Source organism: Didymosphaeria variabile (genome assembly GCF_027946475.1).
Source record: "Didymosphaeria variabile strain IMI 356815 chromosome Unknown scaffold_3, whole genome shotgun sequence".
Classification (NCBI taxonomy): Eukaryota; Fungi; Ascomycota; class Dothideomycetes; order Pleosporales; family Didymosphaeriaceae; genus Didymosphaeria; species Didymosphaeria variabile.
This window is the reverse complement of record NW_026611622.1, coordinates 2,717,846-2,735,465: the sequence shown is the minus strand read 5'-3', so window position 1 is coordinate 2,735,465 and position 17,620 is coordinate 2,717,846. Positions and strand designations below refer to the sequence as shown.

At 52.8% G+C, this 17,620-nt stretch overlaps 4 protein-coding genes across 4 annotated transcripts; 1 reads left to right on the top strand and 3 right to left on the bottom strand.

Moving 5' to 3' along the window:
- Nucleotides 1–365: 365 nt before the first annotated feature.
- N0V89_004244 (uncharacterized protein) lies at nt 366–1,501 on the bottom strand (the record flags this gene model as incomplete). The annotated part of the gene is made up of 2 exons (XM_056213032.1): nt 366–1,112; nt 1,169–1,501. 2 exons carry the CDS (start codon nt 1,499–1,501, stop codon nt 366–368), a joined length of 1,080 nt encoding a protein of 359 aa, XP_056073340.1.
- A 546-nt stretch (nt 1,502–2,047) lies between these two features.
- N0V89_004243 (uncharacterized protein) lies at nt 2,048–6,069 on the top strand (the record flags this gene model as incomplete). The annotated part of the gene is made up of 5 exons (XM_056213031.1): nt 2,048–2,386; nt 2,438–2,812; nt 2,858–3,518; nt 3,571–5,997; nt 6,056–6,069. The coding sequence occupies 5 exons, from the start codon at nt 2,048–2,050 to the stop codon at nt 6,067–6,069; spliced, it is 3,816 nt and encodes a 1,271-aa protein (XP_056073339.1).
- A 6,312-nt stretch (nt 6,070–12,381) lies between these two features.
- On the bottom strand, nt 12,382–14,190 carry N0V89_004242 (uncharacterized protein; the record flags this gene model as incomplete). The annotated part of the gene is made up of 4 exons (XM_056213030.1): nt 12,382–13,071; nt 13,121–13,505; nt 13,556–13,946; nt 14,073–14,190. 4 exons carry the CDS (start codon nt 14,188–14,190, stop codon nt 12,382–12,384), a joined length of 1,584 nt encoding a protein of 527 aa, XP_056073338.1.
- Nucleotides 14,191–15,018: 828 nt separating this feature from the next.
- On the bottom strand, nt 15,019–17,487 carry N0V89_004241 (uncharacterized protein; the record flags this gene model as incomplete). The annotated part of the gene is made up of 6 exons (XM_056213029.1): nt 15,019–15,264; nt 15,320–15,543; nt 15,595–16,191; nt 16,244–16,887; nt 16,944–17,293; nt 17,350–17,487. 6 exons carry the CDS (start codon nt 17,485–17,487, stop codon nt 15,019–15,021), a joined length of 2,199 nt encoding a protein of 732 aa, XP_056073337.1.
- Between the last annotated feature and the right edge of the window lie 133 nt (nt 17,488–17,620).

The following is a 17,620-nucleotide window of genomic DNA, read 5'->3' as shown; positions in this document are numbered from 1 at the left end:
ATCCAATATCCGCGTCAGTAATTTACTTCTGGTTCGCTCACGGTTTGTCTCGAGCGTGCTGTCGCCCCACGAGAACTTTCGTCAACGTATCTCGGTACGGTTGGAGTGTTGAAGAATCGAGTACGCTGTTCCGTGGGTCATTATCTGTAGTCTAGTTCAACATACTCCATATCTAAGCCACATTGCTAAGCCAGTGACATAGTTAGCCTCTCGCATCACCGTCATTCTCCCTCTGCTCCATCTCTTCTTCCTTATCCCAAACCTTGTGCCCAGCTACCCAAGTCTGCAAGACTTCACCCGCCTCATTCAATACACAGAGATCAGCTCTCCTTCCTTCCCTAAGCACCCCTCTTCCACCAACGCCATCAATTCCCATGAAAGCAGCCACGTTCTCCGTGACAGAGCACACGGCCTCCGCGATACCGCATCCCGACCACGACATCAAATTGCGGACCCCCCTCTTGCAAAGGTATGCAACCGCCAATCAGCGTGTCAGTGCCCGCGATGGTGGCCCGCGTTCCGGCCTTTGTTTGCTCAAAGGGGATCTGAGCATGACCGGGATAGGTGCCGTCTGACAGAGAGGCAAGTTCGATGGAATCAGTTATGAGGATTGATCGTTTGGGGTTGTTTTTATGGAGGAGGGATACCGTCGCTGGGTGGAGGTGTTCGCCGTCTGGGATGATGGTGTACCATGGGGTGATTGGTTTGTGCTTAGAGGGGAGCGATATCAATCCTGCTAGACCTGGGATGCGGGAGGCGAACGGTGGCATGGCGTTGAGAGTGTGGGTCAGGCAGGTTGCGCCGGCGTGCAGGCCTGCGAGGCCATCTGAATAAGAGGCGGTGGAGTGGCCCATAGACACTCTGATGCCGCTGGATGTGAGGGTCTTGATGAGGTTTGCGGAATCAGGGATCTCGGGTGCCACTGTCACGAGCTTGACGGAGGAAGAGAGGTTGGAGGCTCCGTAGATGGTAGATGGCGAAGTGTCACATGTCTGGAAGAGCGAGGAATTGTGTGCGCCCTTCTTTTGTGGGTGGAGGTACGGGCCTTCGGTGTGTGCACCGAGAAGAGATGCCGAGTTTGGAATATCGCGCGCTGCGAGGGCGGGCAGGATCTGGCGAGAGTCAGATGTCATCCCTCTCAAGACAAACCAAGGGGAGACTGATGGACCTTCTGGAACTCATGTGCCTCGACGGTAGGTATGGTTGCCCAAAATCCCGTCACGCCTTGGGTAGCATAGTACCGTGCAATCTTGTCTATTTGCTGTGCATAGCTCTTGCCGTCTCCGAAGTGCGTGAAATGAAACCCATTGGCGCCGTTTGTATGCAACTCGAGAAACCCAGGTGCCACGATGTTGTCGTCCAGATCCACGACGTCGCCGCCGATGTACCCGTCTCTCCTCAGGATCATGCCCGTGTCGCCGGAAATGACGAGGTGGTCGGCGACAAATGCGCCATCGAGGACGTACCGCGCGTTGGTGAACAGGGTGAAGCAGCCCGACATGGCAGTGCTCGTCGTGCGGGCGCAATGGTCGTGAGCCTGAGTCGTGCGGGGCCATGGTTCATGGGATCGGAGCAGGGCTAGGCGATGATCCGATGGCGCCCCACTGTTCCGCGCGCGTCGATTGGCTGTCGCCGGCCCCCGCCTTCGTCACAGACATGGGCACGATGCGAATCAGAATCCTAATGCGAGGCGATTGTGGGCGAGCCCAGCCACGAACACACTGTTGCGGCGGCTGTCAAGGGCGATGGAGCCATGGTGGACGCGGCAGCTAGCTGTGGCCGCACGCCCGCGCGGCTGCTGTGGCTTGTGATGACATCACTGTCGACGGGATGCTGCTATAGCCACTTCTTTGACGCGCCGTCGCGCCTGCTGCCCTGCTTTTGGGTGCCACTGACCCGGAGAGCTCCAGTTCTTTAATCAATCCGATCTACCTCCGTCCCTTCCTCCTGCCCCTCCTCATAGCTATACTAATATACCCGCTGCTCACTCCCAGAGCAGGGCTTGTTCTCTTTGTCCGCCAGTCGAGTCCCAGGGCACTGCGGCGTCATGGCAGAGCAGCAGCAGCAGCACGCGCCAGGCGGCCACTATTCGGGCGCCAATCCGGTCCCGACTGTGAAGAAGTTTATCCAGAACCTTGACAAGGACAAGGCCGAGCGGGATCGCAAGCTGGACGAGCAGGACAGGGAGAGAAAGAAGCAGGCCGCAGCGACCGGAGAAGCCCTCCCCCACAAACCACAAAAGGCGGGGCTTGAGGGCACCCAGAAAGTTGTCACGGATCCCACCACGGGCAGGGAGGTCACTATCGAGGATGTTAGCAAGTCGATGATGGATCAGGTCGAGAATCCTCAGCTTTCAGTGCCCAATGCCAACCTCCAAAAGCCCACAGTATGTTCTCATTTCGACAGCTGGGCATCCTGATCTGCTTACACAGTCCAGCCCATAAAGACCGATCCCAGCCAACCGTTAGCGGAATACAAGCACAATCAAGATGTCACCGCCCCTCCTGATCCAGTCGCCGAAGGCACAACTTCCGACGTGCCCATTCATGGCGAGAAGACCAACATCTTGTTCCATCCCACGCCGTCTGTTAGCTATGAGCCCACATTCGCCGCTCTGGAGAAGCGAGCCACGGTCCTATGTGTTGGCATACTAGTAGCCACTGTTGTCGTCGGCAAGATGTTCGGTGGCAGATTGTTGGGTCTCGTGCCTCTCGGCATGTGTCTGTCGTCAGGAGTATTCTTGTGGGTCAAGGAGGTTATCCGTAGTGGAAGGGAAGTTGAGTGGGACAGCGAGAAGACGCGGGGGCAGATGGTACGTCTCCTGCGCCACTGTGTTGGCTGTCGCTAACATACACAGGCCACCGCAAACCTGCTCCCTGAGTCTGTCGAATGGATGAACACAATGCTCGGCATTGTGTGGGGACTGATCAACCCCGATATGTTCCAAGGTGTAGCTGACATGCTCGAAGATGTCATGCAGGCCTCCGTCCCCGGTGTTATCGAGAATGTCCGAGTTGCCGAAATCAACCAGGGAAGCAACCCATTGCGGATTCTTAGCTTGAGGGCTCTCCCGGACTCTCACATGTCAGAGATGAAGCAATCCATCCACGAAGAAAATAAGAAGACGAAAGACCCCCAAGAAGCTGCCGCAGACGAAGAAGGAGGTGATTACTATAACCTGGAAGTGTCATTCGCATACCACGCTCAGCCGAGCGGCAAGCGAGCATCCGACCGGGCGCGCAACATGCACATGCAATTGATATTCTACTTGGGGATCAAGGGTCTCTTTGGTGTTCCGTTGCCAATCTTCGTCGAGCTTCAAGGACTTGTTGGCACAGTGCGATTACGATTGGCTATGACTCCCGAACCTCCGTTCTTGAAGACATTGACTTTCACGCTGATGGGCACCCCTCAAGTCGAGGCAGGCTGCATCCCCATGGTCGAGAAAGGTGTTAATATTCTCAACCTGCCCCTGATCAGCAACTTCGTCAACTATGCTATCAAAGCAGCAGCGAGCAGTAAGTTTTTACGATTTACACCATTGGTTACCAGCCTGTTAACAATCAACAGTGTATGTTGCTCCGAAATCAATGTCACTTGATATGCGCGCCATCCTCCAGGGCGACTCTATCCAGAAGGACACTGAGGCTCTCGGTGTTATGTGGATCCGGATCCACCGCGCGGTTGGCCTCAGCAAGCAAGACCGACGCGGTTCAAAACACGGTGGAAGCGACCCGTATATCACACTGGCGTTCAGCAAGTACGGAAAGCCTATGTATTGTACGCGCGTTATCACCGATGATCTCAATCCTATCTGGGAAGAGACCACGGCACTCCTCGTCACTCCGGAACTCATCAAAGCGAACGAAAACCTTAGTGTCGAACTGTGGGATTCAGACAGGCACACCGCCGATGACATTGTCGGAAAGGTTGAGCTTTCGATGCAAAAGATGATCCAGCACCCAGGAAAGATGTACCCTCAAACTTCCAAGCTTGCGGGTATGGATGCAGACAGCGAAATGCCGGGCGAACTTCATTGGGAAGTCGGTTACTTCGGCAAACCAAAATATCGTCCGGCTCTGAGGACCGACGGTAAGAACCGCGCTCTTCCAGACGAACTGAAAGACGATCCTGCTCTGCAAGACGAGAAGGGTGTCATCAATAACGAACAGGACGACGCAGTTATGCACACACCTCCGGATCCGCTTTGGCCAAGCGGTATCTGCAGCGTTATCGTCCATCAAATCGTAAACCTCGAACTTGATAATATCCAGGGTACGAGTGGCTCCCGCAAGGGCCGCGAGTTTGAGCCGGCGAAGCCTTACGGAGAAGCCACCGAAGAGACAGGTGGCGATCTACCCACTAGCTACTGCACCATACTGTACAACGATGAATTGGTCTACAAGACACGTTCCAAGGCCGTATCCTCGCAGCCTATCTTCAACGCCGGTACCGAACGATTCATCCGTGACTGGCGATCTGGAATCGTCACTGTCACTGTTCGCGACCAGCGCAACCGTGAACACGACCCGATCCTTGGTGTTGTCCCACTGAAGCTTTCCGATGTCCTCGAGACGTCGTCGCAGGTCACACGATGGTACCCGCTCGATGGAGGTATTGGATTTGGCCGTGTCCGCATTTCCTTGCTCTTCCGCAGCATCGAGACGCGTCTACCTCCTCATATGCTCGGCTGGGATGTCGGCAGCTTCGAGTTCTCATCTGATCGTATCCTTGCAGTTGGCTATGGTCACGCCGCGAAGCTCAAGTTGCGAACAGGCGGCAGCACCGGTAAGATCGGTCGGTCCGGAGCTCAGAAGCTCGATGAAGGCGATGGGTACTACTGGGACCTCAAAGCGGACAATGGTAAGCACAATGTTCGCATGCCGGTCAAGCACCGTTACAGATCGCCCATCGTTTTCGAATTCCATGTTGCGAACAAGCGCAAGGCAGCCGCGTACGCTATTATCTGGCTGCAGCATTTCATCGACAATGAGGATGCCGACATCAACATTCCTATCTGGACGACGTCTAACCCCGCACGACTCACTCAGAACTATATCACCGAGGACAACTGCCATAACGAGCCTGGACTCGAGGATCTCCAAGAGCTCGGACGTCTGCAATTCCGCGCACGGTTCAAAGCCGGCATGGACGAGTCGCACGAGCAATTCATCGTGGACAATGCATCTCGCGAGACGTACGAGACCTGGGAGGCCTGCCTCACCGAAGGCGTGCGCACCCGCAAGGTTGAGAAGGAGCTCCCAGAGCGCATCCAACAGCTGCACAACGAATCGCTCACCGAAGGCCGCGATATCCTCAAGAACGCCGACCCAGAGGAGAAGAGGAAGTGGCTCGCGAAAGACGGTATCGATTGGTCCGGCGCTTTCGGCCAGGACCCTAAGGCCTATCTTGATACAAAGGGGAAGAAGAGGAGAGAGCCTGGTAGAGACGAGCCGCTTCACGACCCCTACCATCCCTCTGATGACGAGGATCATGATGATTCGGGGTTGGATTCAGAGTCTTCGTCTGATATTGGAGTAGAAGATGCGGATACCGCTGGCCACGCCGGTAACATGTCCGGCGGGCCCGGCGGTGGCAAACAAGCTCGCAAAGGCAACACGGATGGCAAAGATCAAAGCACCGGTCAGAACGGGAACCAGAACAGCAACGGAAATGGGCCGAATGGACACCTCAAACATCAGGAAACCGACCTGTCGCCTACTTCGCCGACTTCGACTCGCGGTCCGCGCATGTCACAGTCCACGGCGCGCACCGACACCACGGCCGATTCTAGTGGTGGTAATCTGTCGCCACAGAGCAGCAAGAGCATTAACAAGCAGAATAAGCGTACAGAGGAGCGCAAGCAGCGCGGCATGATGCAGTGGAAACCCGCGCGCAATGCGAAGTTTGCAAAGGACCAGGCGAAGCTTGGTATGGCAAAGCTGAAGAAAAAAGTCACGGGCGACCTGGACGGCAGACAGCCAGGTGTTGAGACTGGTAAGTACTTTTCATATATACTCTGCACACATGTGAATCTGTAACTAACCATGCGCAGAAACTGGGACTTAATCGCTTAATGAGTGGGTGAATGGCATCCCCCTGGTCTCACGTTAGGGCTGCCGTTAGCCTGTTGGCGCTTTACGTTCGATTCACGATGTTCAAGTGTTATGGATACGTCTTTTGCATACATGCGGAGAGCTTACGAATGGGATGTTTGTAACAGTAATTTACACTTCCATACTTATTGTACTCTCACTGTGTCATCACTCTTACCGTATGCACCTTGTCCTCATAGCCGCAACGCCCCGTGACGGAACCTGCATCAGCGGCATCCTTCTTGACGTGCACATCCCATTGTGGCTAAGAAGGTAGCGAAGGCGTTCGGCCCGTATACCAGCCGCCGTGGCGCCGTTGAGGATGTTGGTGAATGTGACGGTGAAGTCACACTAGAACCTGAGAGCCCTGTATATCGAAGGCGGCCCGACATGGACGACGCGACGGCTCGTAGCGTACGTGAGCTTTTAGCGAAATGCAGCCTGTACACTTTGACGGTGTGATATAGCCGCGGTGCCGCCGTTGGCGCCTATGGGAAATTTTCTTAGAGCATGCTTTGTTGTTGGATCGCCCCCCAACGTCGATAACGGTGCGTTTTCTTGTAAAGATGTAGCTCCATTCGACATGGTGCGCTCCGTAGTATATTGCGGCGAGACAGCGGCAGGTGCGGGCTTCAAGGTCCCGTGCGGGAAGTTCGTCACGATGGCTTTACATGTGCGGCACATTAGTCTGCATTACTGTTACGTCTATAGGCGTCAAGGATGTCTGTCTGCCTGGTGGAAGTGCTGGAGAGGCCCACTGTCTTCATGGATCAACTGAGTATTGTAGTCGTTTAGTGGGCTTTGTCTGAGTAAGACAGTGTCCGACGATCCCACGCACAGCGCGAACGTAGTGAGCACGAGAGTATTGGGTTCAGGCAGCATTGCTGCACCCCGGCCCGCTACTGTAGTCGGGTAAGCCAAACCCATGTCACCCCTCTCTTCTGCACGAAGTGTAGGTGACTCTAGACTGATAGAGCAAGACCAGGAAGGCTTATCCTAGCTTGCCTGGACAGTAACTCGGCTGAGTCCATCATGCGACGTAGCTTTCGGCATTCAAATCTTACTAAGGTATCTCGTCCATGACCTTGATGTCTCATAGTCGCTAACGCCTCGAGGTGCAGGGCTCATGGTTTAGAATCAATGGAAAGGATGGAGAATTATCTTCAGCGTCAAGATTTCGGTACTACATTGCGTGGGTAGGGACAGCATGGGCCGCCCTGTGTCTTAAGCCTTCTGACGTCGTTCCGTAGATTTCAAATACCACGCACAAGCATGATGTTAGATGCCTTTACTTTCATTTGAAAGCCCTGATGATTCGGCTGTGATATTTGTGACCCTTACTTCTCTGGTTGACAGCTTCTAGCAACTCTTCAGATGTTCGTGTCGCATCCAAGGTGCGGTCCGCTGTGCACCTATGCCACAAGCTGAGCGTGGCGCATCGCCTGCGCACAGTCACAGGTCGAGGCAGATAGGGCTGCCCTGCATAGCGCCGTCCTCTGGGGTTGGAAAGCAGTTGCTGTGCCGCAAAGATAGACCACTGGTCAACGGAACGGCAAAACCACCTTCGCCTTGTGCTGCGGCACGGCCTGTGTGGCTTGAGTGTAGCCGAGACAACGACGTCTCTCAAGAGGGAGATTGGCCTAGATACATATTAGTAGATCAGCAGGTAGGCACCGAAAGGTGGTTCAGCTCTCAATTCAGACCGCGCGTCCGGCACTGTTCAAAATCGATGTCGTAGGCAGCACAAGACTGGGCTGCTTCAGCCCTGGATTAGGACGTCTTGCGGCCTAAACAATGGTCAGTACGATGGGCGAATCGTGAAGAGATATAACGCATCGCATGCCTTGCGCCTAATTCGATGGTTGCAGCAAAAGTATTGGATGGACCGCGTGTTAACAAGAGCGAACGTTGGATTAACGCACGCGGCGCGCAAGCCTGGACCGGGTTCAGGCCAAGGCACTCGCATGATCTCGGTTGGACGCAGCTGTTCTCGGTCATGTGACTGTGCATCTGCAAGGCTTGGGATCGCCCTTCATGCAGGGCAGCGATCGCTATGGGTGGTCGAACTGCATGCCACTATGCAGCGTTATGCAGCCTTGTGGCATCGAGGAACGTTGCTGGCACTTGCGCACTACCTCCCCAAGGGTATTCCAAAAGTCATCTCGCGGGCGTGGGCCGATATCAATTTCTCGATGCAAGCAAGATACGGGGAGTAAGTAGTCTTGGGAAACTTTCGGCCTTGCTCGAGGCGTTTTGGTAGACAGCACCGCCGTGGCGGCGAAAGCCGTGCGGGCGCTTAACAATTGGTCTCCCGGGGTGATCGTCGCGATATTATGCGCTTGTCTGAAAGGCCACAACCCTATTCCGGGTTTTTGGAAGATGGTTAGATCCTTACGAGAGTTATAGGGTGGTCACAGATAATATCAGGCTGCACCTTGTGCCATACGATGCATGCGGCCAATGTGCACTGCAATGCTTCAGAGGTCCAGCTGGCATCCAGCCAAGTGGAGGCTTTCGGTGTGCCACGATCACTAGGGCTTCTGGCTCGCACGAGGTCCATCGCTGCGTCAGGATTTGACAACCTGGTGTTGACCGCGAGGTAATGCATCGGCCGACTATACATGAGTGTCTTTCCAAAAGCCGTTGCAATCTTCTTTAAGCGGCAAATTTCGGCTGGATGGTTAATTCCAAAGCTGCTGCGAGACCGTCGCACACGGGAGCGGCCGGCCGGCGCTGGAGTGATCGTAGTTACGAGTAGTACTATCGTACGTTTCGACCTGGGCTAGCGGTGGCTCGAGGCAAACCTGCTTACGCCTAGTAACAGTCGCCAATTGAAACCAGGGCGCCAATTTCCTCTGAGTGTCGGCCTAATTGTTGATGTCCTTCCCCACAGGCTGACGCCCGACGAACTTGTCCGCAAGGGTGGACTTCGCAATGATGTCTCGAGCGATTGTAGAGCAATCGGCTGTCTCGACGCTAGGAACGATGTCGAATCTTGACGATCGCTCTGCGGAGACTACTTGGGCGCCTAAAAGCCAGTCGCCTAGCGTTGGGTCGCAAGGCTCACTGTTGTTGACGCATGGTCAAAGCATCAGATACATCCCGACCTTCTTTGAGAGCGTCCTCCCCTGATTGCACTTCGGGATGCGCATCTCAAGATGGACCCATGCTGCAAGAGGTGGTGTGTGCTGCCTCAAGTATTGGTCTAACAAGACGCCCTCGCGTAGGTAGACAGCGGAACGATCAGGTCATTCGGTCGTATCATTCCCAGATTATTGTCTCGGATAGTCTCATTAGACTGAACTAAATCTCAAAGAGAGCGAGCGAGAAGTTCAAGATTGCGCTCGGAAAATGGGGCTCGGTCGCTCAGTCGAATGGCCAATCCTCACTGTACAAATCGATACCGAAGTCCCTCAGCTCTGACCTGCCAATATTGAGACACGTGGACAGTTGTCGAGCTGCAAAGTCTCCTGCTGCACAAAGGAAAAGGTTCATTAATGGTAATACTGGCCATGGTCCTCCCTACGTCAGCGCAACATCCGCCCTTGATGCCTTGTTCGTAGATGGTGCGACCCTTGTTCTTGTCTTCCTAGCTTTGTTGTGCCACCGGAGCAATGAGCCGCCTTTTGTGACATCGGCGAGACCTCATGTTGGCAAATGTTCTGGGTGGGATCGAACTTGATGTGCGGAGCCAAAAGAGTAGCCATGCATAAATAGAGGAAGTTCTCCTATACCGGACGCACGCGGGTTGCGTGGGAGACGCACCAATGCGGCGTTCAAGTAATATCGATGCAACGGAAAATGTTGTCCTCAAAGCCGCTTGCAAATTCCACCAAGCGTCATGGTCCTTGCCCCGAACACGTCCATGTGCGAACGGAGTGGAACGCGTGCATCGTAACGACCGTCGCGTGACTGATGTGCATCGTAGACGAGGCCAGATTAGCGCGGGATTTCCTCTGCGCGTACAACGAGAGCGTGCCGCCAGGCAGGCTGATTCAGAGGAACCTCCGAAGGCTTCTGTCGACGGCTGCAGCAAGTAACGTCTTGCAGCGAGAGAGCAGTGCTTTGAATGTAAGGATGGTTTGAGCGCGAGACCCGTGCGGTTGTGATGAGAAGCTACGAGAGGAAATAAGTGTAGAGTGATGGTTGAGTGCGGGTCGTCACGTCATGCCTGCCATTTTCGCGGGCGCCGAACGCTCTTTCCGGCACTTCAACGCTGCGCTAATCAATCTCAGGCGTTGTGAATGTGCTCAGTGCCGACGACGATTTCTCAAGCGGCCCAGATCAGATATAAAAGTCTTTCACTGATTGGACGGTTTACATATGGAAGCAAGAGTGGTCCTTCGATATAAGAGATCTAAAAGTGGACTGCAGATAACAAGTAACACCCCCCAACAAATACCGTCCGTCGCTGAGTTGAAAATTTGGTTGCCGCCGTTGTATGGAAATTAAGTGGCCAAATGAATGCCGTTTGCCGCAGTGCTCTCTCGGTACGTGTGTGGACTGGACTACACACGCTCGAAGCGCAAATGACGATATAGTTCGGATGCAAAACATCTATGTACGGCCTGCGAGCTGTCGAATGGTTAGCTGTATGTTGACAAGAAAGATATCGTAAACTTACACGGCACGCCTGGCATACTTCATTGGGGGAATAGAACATGAAATCGCGAGTATGGCCGTCCACTACAAGGGCATACTTGCATTGGTATCTGTAGTAGTCCCCTCCTGAGGCACCGGTTCCGGACATGTTGGTAGAGTAGACTAGGTCGACCTTAATGATGAGGTTCGAAGATGTCACGGGGTATGAAGACTGTGAAGTAGATGAAGGATGTGGTGAAGAGAGTCGTTGGTAAACACGCTCAGATTTATATGTTATGAGTCTACCATCTCATTGTTCATCACAGTGCATCGCTGTGCCGCGAGGCTTCCATTCATCTCGAGGCAGGTACAGTTGGGCAGATTCTATGTAGGTGAGAGACATGGCCATCACACTGCAAAATGAAGCTTCTAAGCTGCCTATGGTACCCTTCGGGAACGATGGGCGTTTCCCGCAATTCTCGGCAGTGTAGGGATCTCCTACGCCGCAAGAAGTACCGCGGGCGAAAGCCGCGCCACTCCCGACATCGCGGTGCACCACGAGGCAGCAAGACAATTCGAGACATCGGGCGCAAGGCCAAGCTTACGTCCGAAAGTGCTGACGAGAGGCACCGTTCGTTTTTCGGTGTTGTGACGCTGAAGCCTGCCTTCGTAAATAACCATGATCGGTGCAGTAGATAAGCGGCCGAGGCGTCGACCACCTGACCAAAAGTTAGGCCAAGAAAAGGAGACTGTAAAATAGACCTGAAATTGGAAAGTTTGAGTCTGTACGAAGCGCTATTCGAACAAGGACCGGAGTCGTGATGTTTTTTCCTGGTCGAGTCATGTGTAAGGATCTACTCAGACTCTACACTTGAGCTACGAACCGTTCTAGGAGACTATGCATCGTCTTGTAATCGAACGGGAAGAAGACGAACCCATCTAGTGTTTTAAACATCTCGAAGCTGCTTCGGAATCTACTATCCATTGTTTCCGAGCATGACAAACCTTATGAAGAACCTGCGGCACTTTGCGTCAAATTTCCGCGTTCTCCACACCGCGGATCAGGAACATCCTTCCGAAAAAGCGAGATGCATAAAGTTCGTGGTATACGGCGAATGTTCGCGTGATTTTCATGTGCTCCACAAGCGCTAGACAAGAAAGGGTGCGACAGGAGAGCGATATGGACAAAGCCATGGATAAAAGGGGTCCGGGGTTCGCAAGGAAGGTCCTTGTAAACAGCTTCCTTCATCGGGAAAATTGCCAGAAATTGCCTACGTTCGCATTCCTAAACCTAACACTTGCTGCTGATCGACGATGTGCAACGTGATGGCTAAAGTTACCTGAATCTTAGCCGCTAGACATAGATACCACAGCTTTCTTGTTCACCACCCACTTGTTCTTGAGTAATCGATACTTCCATCACCGTACAGCAGTGTTCATGTTCCCATCGACAGTGTCGCGATTCAGGTCATCTGGCGATCTTGTCGTTTGAGCTGTCTGAAAGCGCCTGGTCGCTTAGGTTCTTGAATTCGTATATCTAACGACCACATCAGATCTGACTAGATAGATCTGCGAAGAGATGTAGCTCACCAAAGGACTAGAAGAGCATCACGACATTAACATATGCAAGTCGTTATCATTAAACATAGCACCATTCACACCAGGGGTATACAATCTTAGCCAAAAGCAATCCACCACATCCACCCTACTCCACACTCGGCACCTGATCCTCTACCCTCCGTAAAAGCGGCACCCGCTCCGCATCCACCACCTCGTCACCCTCCGGGTCCGGATACTTGAATACAGCATACTCGCCGCCCGCCACTTTCTTCACCCTCCAGGTCCCCGCCTCCTTCGCCTCCGCAAAGAACGATTGGTTTTCTTCGAACGTCCGGCCTCCCGTTTCCGGCAGATATAACCACGTCCACAGCCCCGCGAGTGCGTTAGACACGGCGAAGATGCCGAATATGAAGTACGACAGGTTGTTGAACATAACGGGCGTCAGAAACGTGATAGCAAAGTTGGCCAGACCCCATACGATCACCGATATCGCGGTGCCCTGGGAGCGAGCAGTAGTAGGATAGATCTCCGTAGGAATAAGCCAAACAGTTGTGAGCCAGCCGATGCCGAAAGCCCCCGTCGCAATAAACAGCACTATTGTGCCGAGGAGGCCGGGGACGAAGGTGGGGATGTCGAGTTTGGAGGAATTCTTGGCGAGGCCGCCGAAGAGAGCGAGCAAGAGGAAGGAGATGCTGAGGAGGAAGGAACCTTGGAGGAGGAGTTTGCGGCGGCCGAGGGCGTCAATCAGCAGCCAGGCGACGGTCATGAGGAGGAAGTAGGATGTATAGTTCGCGAGGGTGAGGTACTCGGCGTCTCGGACGGGGAAGCCTAGGAGCTGCCATGTATTAGCTTACACAATCAGGATCTCATTGCGATAAACGCACCTCGAAAATTTGAGGCCCATAAACGGATACTGCTCCGTAGCCTGTCAAAGCCTGGTTAATTTGACCCATGACAGTGATCACGGTCGGATGGAACTGCGGATGTGAAGGAGTGATCATGTCCAGATATCCAACATGCTGGTCCTTCTCTTTCTCGTGAGCGTCCAGTAATTCATCAAGCTTGCTGTCACCCTCGTTCCCATATATCTCGTTCAGCGCTACTTGAGCATCCGTCTCTCGGCCGTTGTAGATAAACCATCTTGGAGACTCTGGGAGCTGCTCGACGAAAGCCATCAAAAGTATTGGGTATACCTGCATGACGATTATCGGTAGTCTCCAAGCCCATTGGTTCCACTTTCCCAGTGCTACGGTAATACCCAAGTTGATGCTGCATATATGTCAATTGCAGTCTAATCTCCAAGCCCTCTAGATACTTACCCAAAAGCCATAAGCAGCCCGAAGATATTGCTCTGGAACTCCTGAGCCAATGCCTTCCCGCGGGCTTCATCGTTAGATAATTCCGAGCTATAGGTAGGAATGACAGAGTCAATCCCACCGACACCGATGCCCATAACGACTCTTCCCGTCAACATGACTGCCAGAGCACCTTGTGTATTCCTCAATCCGGCAAGGAACATGAGAAGATTGCCCAGAGAGGCAGCTGCGAGGCTGAGGAATATCGAGCGCTTTCGTCCGAACTTGTCAGCCAGCTTCGAGAATATGACGGCACCGACGGCGCATCCGAGATAGTATATTGCGACGATAACGCCGACAATGGGCGAAGATTCGAAGATACCCATTGTGTGGAGATAGTCATAGTTCGTGTTGACTGTAGTGTGAATACACAGTCAGCATAGAATGTTCGTGATGGGAAGGTATAGCTACACTGTGCTCTGGGCGTTGCGTCTCTCATTTCATGCTAATGCACTTCGCTTTGTAAAAGAGCCTTACGTACTCAAAGACATCATGCCCTGGTCGTATCCATAGAGGGCAATGGCGGTGGAAGAGAAGAGCACGACGTGCGTTTGCTTGTTGTGATACGCATCACGCGCATGGTCAACGAGGAAGCTCATGGTGATGGGTGGTCAATTGGGCCAGCGCGGGGCAAAGGATGACAGAATTCATGATCGCGGCATGGGAGATTGAGTTGGAGTCTATCGCGGGTCAGGTGGGCCGGATGTGGGATCGCCCTAGCGAGAGTGGTGAGGATCTGAGACGGAATGACGCTGTCGCGCAGCCGAGGCAGATCTAGCAAAGCGCCGTGGCGCTTATCCAAGCCCCACCAACACCCGTCACTCCTACGTCGATATAGTCTATAAATGTTTCAGCCATTAAATCGTACGTCGTTGGTAGCTCTCACTGCTATGAAGAGTTGCCGCTGATGCCTGGCCTCATGATAGAAGAAGACTCATCTTTACACTCCCCAATGTCTACATTACCTCGATAGGCTGAATACAGAGTGTCCCCATTTCTTGTCAAGTGGTCACACTGCACTGTATGAACCGGTGACTCGTTGAAATCAGGTGTGCCCTGCTATCGGTCGTTGTACTGTACCCTGTAGAAGTGTCATCACACTGGGACTTATCGGAACGCATGCGTTGTATTTATGAGGTTTGACCCGCATTATGGGAAATTCATGCGCTTGTGTCGACGATCACATTGACAAGGATTGTAGCTTTTGAGAAGATTGATCTAGATGTAGGTCTTGGCTAAGTCAACGAAGTATGTTGTTCCAAGCCGATACTAGCCAAGAAGCTGTACATGTCTTAACCATCTCCAACAGACTCTGTTATCTATCATCGAAGACCAGAGAATGCGTTTCTGCGGATCGAAGATCGAATGAATGACCATCCGAGCGTGTTCATCTTCAACTTTCCTGAGCTCATCACTTTCCATTGATGTTAGCGTCTCAAGCCGCCCATAGCCTCACGGAAAGTCTCGAGGCCCTTCTCTAACATAGCCATACGAGACTCCAGATGAGCACGCTTCTGTGTGATCTCAGGCGGCTCCGCAGCAACAAAGGAAATCTCTTTCTCGGACATTGCGGTGACCACGAGAGGGGACAGAATTATGTTGGGAAGGGGCTCGACGAGGTGACGCTCGATGCACTCCTTGCAAACGGAGGCGACGAAGTACTTTAGCTCGTCCTATAGTCTGTATCAGTAATTATTGATGTATGGTATGTAATTTAAGAAAATATACCTTGTAGTAAGCGCGTTCGTAGTCCAGTGCCTCCCCAGCACTGAATCTATCCATGTCCTGCTCAATTGCCGTTGACATAGCCTCTCCAAGATCATCCGGCTTGATCAGGGTTTGGAAACTGCCATCAAACATGAGTTTGTTTTCCGTAATAGCCTCTGCTGCTTTCTTTCCAATCTTCTGGTGCTTCCGCTGACGCTGCTTTTGAAGCGTAGTCGTGAAGTAGTCTATCGCGATCAACGCAATGCCTTGGAGGACGAATTATGTGCTAGACTTACGGTTGTACGTCATAGGATGGCGCGCCTTATCCTTGATGAGCTTGGCCAACTCATCCTTGGCTGCAGCTAGAGACGACTTGAGAGCAGCATCGACGCTCAGAGCAGTGATACGCGGAAGAAACTCACCTGGCGCAGCGTACTGGAGAACTTTATAAACGAATCCCTCACAGATATCAGCTACGCCATTGATATGTTCTACAGCAATCTTCTCCCACGGCTGTGACTGCTCCCAGAATAGCTGACTGATCAGCATGGGCTGGAAAGTACCAGGCAATTCGTAGCCACGCGAACGTTCAAGCGTCTTTTTCACCCATTCAATAGCTTGTTCACGTGTGAACATCTTTGGCTTCGGAAGGTCCAACAGGAGATCCTTGGAAATGCGCCCGAGCTCTTTCTCATCTTTCAGGATCTCGGCCCGCTCGTTGGGATCATCGCCAGGGCCTATGCCAACAGAATATGTGTGACCATGAAGCCGCATGTTCTCAGCGAAGGTAAGATTTCGATGCTGAATCACTGCTCGAAATCGGGAGATGTTCACCTTAGCATCGACTTTGGCGTTCATATCGATGGCTCCAAAGAAGTTGCTCTCATAAAAGCCTGTGTAGGGACAATCAGCGATACGCCAGTATGGAAGAAAATGCGAAATGACCTTTGACGGCACTATTAAGAATGCTGTTAATCTGCATAGACACTTTCATGAGCATCATGCGCTGTTCAGGAATGGTTGATCGCTTCTCTCCAAGCTTGGTGATCTCATCGCTCGTCGCCTGTAATTTCGTGTTCATCTCTTCTTTCAAAGATGGCAGCTCTTTGATGAGATGGGTGAGCAGAAGCTTGCTCAGACGCTCACGCAATGACTCGATGCCCACACAATCACGAGGGAGATCCACGTAGCGACCTTTGCTGAAGAACAGAGCCTCAGCCTTATTGCGCTCAACGAAAGTGAAGTCCATTTCGTTGTCGCCGCGGTTTTTGAGCATATGCCAGCCTCGTTCAAGATAGACATCCTTGTTCTGCGCGATCTCAATCCAGCTCAATTCGTTTTCTGTACCCTCGCGCAAGTAGTCCGGCTTGGTGATGATACCAAGCGTGCGCTTGTTGTCTTGATCCGCCTTGCGCGCATAGTCAACGATGAGCTGGTTGGCCATGTCATTCTTCGCGCTGACAACGGCCAGGATGATCGTGCGCGGGTTGCTAATGTACTCCTTAACCAAGTTGAGAATCAATTCTTTGTCGGATTCGGTCTGAGAGCGATTGCTGCTATGGATTAGACCCGGAAGATCGACCAAAGTCCTGGATTCATATGAGACACGTCAAGAACAAAAATTGCATATACGTGCAATGCTTACAGCTGGGGACGATCTGGGCCGTCAATCTGGACTGAGAGGACATCGCGAGAGAAAGCCCTCGAACCAATGCCACCAACTACACCAAGACCCATGGCTTGCGTAGCTTCTTCGATAATGTCCGGGAGCTGGTTGAAGTCATCGATGGTCTTGCTGAAAGATTTGAGCTTCGTCTGCTCCTGCTTGGGGCGCAGCTTGTCCGGTGTTATCGTGATTGAGATAGTTGAGTTGGGTGCGCGGCGAAGAATGATCTCGGTAGCAAATCGCGTGCACAAGTTCTCTTTACGCGGAAACGGAATCTCTGTGATGGCCTCTAGGACGCTCGATTTGCCAGACGATTGGTCACCGCATACCTGTCACAGAAATTAGGTCGGCTCACAGTGGGAAGTATTACACGCAAAATACCTACCACAAGCTGCGGAAGCTCGACGATGCCGCTGAGACCCGTGCGACGGAGCTTGTCCACGATATCCATAACCTTGCGCTGGTCTTCATTCTGAAGAGCCCTGAGCGAGCTCGTGGTCACGGCATCTGGGTCGATAGCCATGGGCGTGACAGGTGTGACTGCTCAACCTTCCTCAGTGTCAGAGGTATCCGAAGGCATGCAGGCTGCAGTGCTAAGCTTCAGTCGGTTCTTGAGCCTTAGTGTTGGTTGTTTTATGGGACGGCCGCGTCCTGTC